Genomic DNA, 7,148 nt, shown 5'->3' with positions numbered 1-7,148 from the left:
AATCAGAATCCTTACCATTTTTTTTATTGCTCCCAATTCCTTTGCCCAACTCGTTCCATTCATTCCTTCTGCAGCAATGTCGAATATCATTTCTTTCCTCAAGGGAAGATGTCGAAATTCTTCTCTTTCTAGCACCAGGAGGAGTGTTGTCACCATTTCTCATGGTCATGGTTGCAATGATTCATTCTTAGCTGGGATTGGTGTTCCATTAAGATCATGGCAATATCCAGTGTTCTTTTGCTTCCAATATTTGACGTTTCTTCTTCCCGTGCAACTTTTTCTTCTTCTCCAATAGGCACTGAAAATGGTTTTGGTGGAATTAAACGGTTGAATATACAAGGCTTCACAATTTTATCTCGAAATTCTGGAAGATTATGAAGAGCGAAGCATAGGTTTTACAATGCAATGAATGAGACTAGGCATTAGAATGTGGTGAATGAATTAATCATATTCGATAACCTGCAAAGAATGGAACAATGGCAGAGGTTGCAACTATAATTTAGATGAAAAGAATTCATGAAATGCAGAACTGATGGCAGAAATGACTTGCACAGAAAGGCCATAAAACAAGTGGCTCAAATATGAGTAGGGCAGGAGTACACCCGCTCTGATAGCATGTTAAATACATACATGGCAGCAACAGAATATTAAAGATAAGTATGAGAGTCTGTCTATTATTAACAAATGATATACATTTATAGTAGATTCATATGACCTTTGGTTTCGTATTCCAAGGTCTCTTGGACTTCCTTAGAGTATTCAGCTTCCACACCAACCCTTAGAGGATTAGGTGTCCAACATAATAGTTAGTCTCATCATTTGAATTGCCGAAACTACACCAACCAAGACCATGTTTATTTTTCTTTTGTGAGGCATCCCATGTTAGAGCCTTCATATTAAGTAATAAACACATGAACATATGATATTTAGAGAAGCATTCAAACCTCCAAAACTTTTTCCACCACCATTTCTATGGCTCCAAATCCCCTTATGAAGCAAATGCATTGTAACCGTCCTTTATCCCTTGAAGAATTCAATGACAAAGTCAAAGTATCTTGTTCATCCTTTAAATGAACAATATTGGATCTAAGCTTGTCAATATAATGATACCAAAAGACATGATCCTCCTCTCTAAATTATAACTCCTTCCTTGCAAGTCATTGTTGATACTAAATAGTAATCATATTCATATCATCTATTCGAGAAAATATAATAAAGGCTCTAGATTTCGTTTCTTTGACTTGATATTAAACTAGGTGATCTAAGGTGTGAAATTTGTTCTAAAGAATAAGAGACATTATAGTATTTAAAATTATGATGTTAAGAAATATTATTTAGACCTTTCCTTTCATCCTTTATGAAATTGTGTATAAGGTGTTGTTTAACCATTCTCTTTGGTGCATGGCATAGTTCTAAACCATTTCCTATAACTATGGAAAATTCCCCTTTTGTAGGAACAACTATGTAGTTTCCACTTTAGAGTGTCAAGATAAGATATTTACCTTTTTATAATCTCATCTATGGTTGTCACCCTAACTATAATTTTTATGGTAAGAATTATCCTAATTAGAAATTAGAATTCTTGTTTGATCGGGTTCTTTCCTAGTTTGTGATTTTAGGGACTCTAGAATCTCATATCATCATGAAAGGAATGCATTAATGAGACAAACAAATATTCAACTAGTTTGAGAAAACTAAGAGATACCAAGATGGTAGGGCCATGTGATGGTCATGTCAATGGAATATGTAACTTTTTTTGTCAAATCAAACAAATGTTTGTTTTGATCAACATAATGATATGAAAATTTGTTTCCATCAATGTGTGATAATTATGCCGGTTATAGAGTTTTTTCAATGCATGTTTTTAAGTATACAATGGAAAATAAATATATTATATATTTAAGGATGGCATCAATGTATCTTTTGTCAACATCTCTACAAATATCATTTGGAAAGCCCTTAAAGAGAGTATGTGTATGGGTTTTGGTCACATATGCACACAACGAGTATAATGCACGCTTCACACATTCAACCACTAGTTTTGAGTGCCCCCATGGCTACTTGAAAATAGACAAACAATATGCACCCCACAACACTACATTAAATGATGTGGATTAAGATATACATTTTTGGATCTAAATGTGTAAGGGTTTTGGTCACATATGTACACAAGGAGTATAATGCATGCTTCACACATTCAATTACTAGTTTTGAGTGCCCCATGGCTATTTGAAGGTAGACAAACAACATGCGCCCCACACCACTCCATTAAATGATGTTGATTAAAATATACATTGTTGGATCTAAATGGTGTATATTCGGATATATATCCAATAATATATCCCAACTTACATAACATTTAATGCATTGTTGATTGATGCACATTATTTTCCCTTAAAAACCCAAATCCACAATTGCTATTACATACCTCATACATTCAATCACTACTTTTAAATTCTTATAACTATACCCAAAAAAAAACGTAAATAATATAATTTATAGGCATAAATATACTGATAACTGATGCTTAAACGTTATTTATATTTAATGAGTGCCCCATAAATACTTTAAAAATAAATAGATCCTCCAAAGAATAACTCCTCCCACTTTCTTTAAACTATGCATTTTACACATTATTTAAATGTTACATTAAATTTAAATTTTAAAATATAAAAATAATTAAATAATATTATTTATCACCATATTTTTCGAACATTCGCGCTAAATAAGGACTTTCGAATACACAACTCATCATTCCTTACCATGCTCTTTGAAATTAAAAAATCAATATAATTCCTCATCATCCTCTTTGAAATAAAAAAGACATTATGCGTGGGCATTTGACATGCAAAACTTGCGTTTGGCATTGGAGCGTTTGAAAGCCATATTTGTGTTTCATTCTATTAAGGTGATGTGCAAATGTCTCCATTGAGGGTTTTGGAGTTATATGTACCTTACGAATACAAAACTCATGATTTCTCACCAGACTAATAATCACGGTTCACAATGCTTATGGGGCATTTGACATGCAAAACTTATGTTTGGCATTAAAGCGTTTGCAAGCCAGAATTTATGTTTATATTAAAGCGTTTGCAAGCCAAAACTGACGTTTGATTTTATTGCTGGACATGTGCAAATACTTCCATCAAGGATTTTGGAGTTTGATAACCCAAGTGAATGTATCCATCGATGAAGGGATATGGATATAGTGGGTCTAGGCTTATTTATGCATATATCGAAATTTATTTCGAATAAAAATAGTAAACGAACTCTGATAATCAAAAGCACACACTTTTCAGATATTATCATCAGATATTATCAATATCTCAATCAGATATTACATGCTCAAAAATGAAGGGTCCAAGTTGCCCTCTGGAACACAACAGGACACCTTGTCCACTTCTCCTTGCAGGCTACACTACTTATGCTTCGTGTTCATACACATCCATTTCCTCATTTTTACATTCCATTATAGAAATATGTCGCAGTGTCACATCTCAAACAATATTTCACTGAGAAATCGAAAATGACGCAGACAAATCTGAAAAATATTTGTAAATTTTCAATTAAACCTTTAGAAAAGGGGTGATTATAATACAAATTCTTGTAATTGCAGAGCCATATATAGTTTAACAGATGGATCGTACAATTAACGTATCGTTTCACATAACAACTCTCTCACATGCAAAAATCCCAAGAAGATTTATTTTCCCCTTAGCATAAAAAATATTCAGCATTCTGCCGACGAGAATCTTCCATCATCGCCATTTGCTTCGAAGTTAGAGACCGCAGGAAAAGAAGGGTGAAGGCCATCCATGAGCTCGCCATTGCTCAGACTCCGCCCCTCTGTGATCGTGAGCAGCCTTTTACCGGGAGGGTGCCGTTTCACCACACATTCCTTCCGGAAAGGAGCGATTTCCATCCACTGCCCTTTGCCGGCTGCTACCAATTTCGGAATCGCCATTACCAAACTCTTTCTGGAGAAAACGATGTCGAAATCAGAAACACCAAACTTAGCGAAACCCTAAAGATAACTTCTTTGCAAACTGCAAATCAAGGAGAGTTCAAGTTAGTTTAATAGCAGAACCCTACTTGCAGAGCACGCAAATCAGAAAACTATGAGATAATCTCGTGAGTTGTGATTTTCACGACGCTCACTGTGGCCCGTGATGCGTTGTGCAATGAATTTAGAGAGTTGGCAACTACCTTTCATTCAATTCATGAACAGAGAAGAAAGCTAAGGAAACGTTTCTTGCGCGTTCGTTGGCCGAACCTTCCTGCATTGCGTTTACAGCATCACTTAATCCATAAGTTCATATGATAACCATATTCTTTCTTAACATTAATAACGTGGCAGCGATATGTGTTGATACTTTGAAATGTAATCATCAAATAACATGTAAATTACTAACTTTTTTTAATTTATCGTGTTAAACCAAAATTCTAATATATATAATAATAATAAAATAATTAGAGATATAATATATATAATAATAATAAAATAATTAGAGATATATTTTGCGATCGTATAAATGTTTTAAACGTTTATTTATTATTTAGACTAATACTTTAGTGCGTTTTAAAAATAAGATCACTATTTTAATATGATTTTCTATCTTCGTGGGTGGGTGGTGTACAACAACAGATCACTATTTTAATATGATTTTCTATCTTCGTGGGTGGGTGGTGTACAACAACAGATCACTATTTTAATATGATTTTCTATCTTCGTGGGTAGGTGTACACCAATAGATCACAATTTTAATATGATTTTGTATCTTCGTGGGTAGGTGGTGTACAACAATAGCTACTATGGATGAATGGAATGGAAAAAGATGATGATAAATTTCCACGTTTTATAAGGGATGGAAGTACCCCAAGGGGTGGAAGGGTATTATTAGAGTTGGGAAATGTGGTCAAAGATTGAACTTGGGTAAAAAGTGGGGGTTAGTTTTCAAGGTATGTTACTGATAATGTGAATTTAGAAATCAATGAGCACCCATAGATATACATTTATAATATTGTATTAAGACAAAAATATGAAGATCAACTAAAATAAGATAATGAAATTTACATTTAAATAAGATTTAATTTGACACATGAACCCTTGGAAAGGGGTGAACTATCCATCCTAATTGGACATGGTTCATTAGAAGATAACATAACAACTTATATAAACATTAAATGATGGTTACAATTATACACAAACTAAAACCATATTCATACTAAAAACATCTATAACATGGACAGAGAACATGTGGCTATTTTTTCAAGGAGAGATCATTTTAATTGATAAGCTTCTCCCTCCACCATACTTGGGTGCACGATACACCAAACAAGTAGGATTCTTCTACTATTATGTCATTGATCAGTGTTTAGGTTCTACTATTTAGGTGTAGCAACTACAAATATCATATAATTAGAAGTAGAAAAAGAATACACAATAAACTATCCACACACACACACACACAAATATTGTCCATTAGCTTTATCTCTGGCAGTTGGGAGGAATGATTATTATCCTACTCACCCAAGTTCAATCCCCACAGTGACATGATGAGGTTTGATGTAATTTCTTTGATTCTTGTTGTTGAGAATAAATACTGCGAACATGTATATTCCTCATATGGAATATGTAGGTATTTTCTACGTAACACACACACACACACACTCACACACACACAAACACACATATATATATTGTTGGTAATGTCAACTGATGATGATATTATGTAAAGGTTGGTTTATGTTGAACGTTAGATGGATATTGGTGCAAATCTTCTTGATATGCTTCCATTAAACAAGAAAATTGTATGGTAAAAGTTTGGAAAATGTAGCCAATACAAATATGATGTGTCCCTGTAATAATTGTTGTTGAGATATATTATTTCAGCTCCATTTTATATTACAAAATTCAGTGTTGTTGTTGTTTTTTTTTTTTTTAATCAGATTTGAAAATGAAGAGATGGGTAGTAAATAGTTTTAGAATACCAAGAGATATTTCCACATTCTGTATTATTGCAAAGAATACAAAAAATCATGAGGAACGAGAAATTTCGTATTCTGTATTTTTGGATGAGAAATGAAACCTTTTGGAGTTAAGCAGTTTGTATGAAAATGTTCATGAGGAACAGCTGAGGAGGAACAAAATTAAAGAAAAGAAGCAGGGAAGATGTGCAACAGACTTGACGGCATAAATTAATATTAGGTAACCATAACACTTGACTTGGTATTGTGATTGAGAGATTTCATTCTCTTTTCAAGTTGTAGCTTGCTAAAAAAAAAAGAAAAAGCAAGTTGTAGCCTGTTGAGGTAGGAGCCTCCTATGGGTCGTAGCCTTCATAGAATTTGTGGGAGTTGGAGCTTCCTTGGAGGTAGGAGCATCTTGTAGGTTAGAGCCTACAAAAATACGATATAATGAGGAAGTAGGAGCTTTCTTTCACATCGCTTTCAACCAAAAAATTGTGGTTTTCTCCCTTATGGGTTTCCACTTATGACTGGTGTCTCAATGTGCTGTTTCTTGAATATTGTGTGAATGGTATTGAATTTTGAATAAGCACATCTAAAAATATCTCTCTTTGGTAGCTGCAAAAGGAAACCATTAATAATTGAGCACATACATAAATCATTAGCTGCATAAGAAGAAATCTAAGTTGAGCAAAATTTATATTTTAAAATTACTGATTCAACCCCCCTCTCAGTAATTTCCAAACACAAATATCAATTGGTATTAGAGTCAATTCCTTGAGTATGAGTATAGAAACTGAAAGGACATCCTAAGTGAGTAGAATGGCCATTCAGGAAGGATGCTCAACAAATAAAGCCCCCCTATTTAATAGTACAAATTATGCCTTCTCGAAAGTGAGAATGAAGACATATTTATTGTCTCTTGGAGTAGAAGTTTGGGCTACTGTGATCATAGGGTATGAAGAACCAAAGGGAGCGACTAGTGACAAAGATTCCAAACTAGATTTTATAGCTAATGCAAAAGCTATGAATGCACTTTTGAGTGGATTTTGTGAATTTGAATATTAAAGTAATGCATTGTTAGATAACTAAAGATATCTGGGTTAAATTGGAAAATATTCATGAAGGAGATAAAAAGGTAAAGATGTCTAAATTACAAGTATACAGAACACAGTTTGAGA

The 7,148-nt window shown here is 33.6% G+C and overlaps 1 protein-coding gene across 1 annotated transcript; it reads right to left on the bottom strand.

The window, feature by feature from the left end:
• Positions 1-3,352: 3,352 nt before the first annotated feature.
• Positions 3,353-3,964, bottom strand: LOC149254787 (uncharacterized). Its single transcript, XM_089457109.1, has one exon. The coding sequence runs from the start codon at positions 3,962-3,964 to the stop codon at positions 3,731-3,733; it is 234 nt and encodes a 77-aa protein (XP_089313235.1). The 3' UTR covers positions 3,353-3,730.
• Positions 3,965-7,148: the final 3,184 nt, after the last annotated feature.

This window comes from Pinus tabuliformis, chromosome 7 (assembly GCF_031772625.1).
Source record: "Pinus tabuliformis cultivar Carrire ecotype Pingquan chromosome 7, CPIR1, whole genome shotgun sequence".
In the NCBI taxonomy this organism is placed as follows: Eukaryota; Viridiplantae; Streptophyta; class Pinopsida; order Pinales; family Pinaceae; genus Pinus; species Pinus tabuliformis.
The sequence above is the reverse complement of the archived record's forward strand: the minus strand, read 5'-3'. Positions and strand labels throughout refer to the sequence as shown.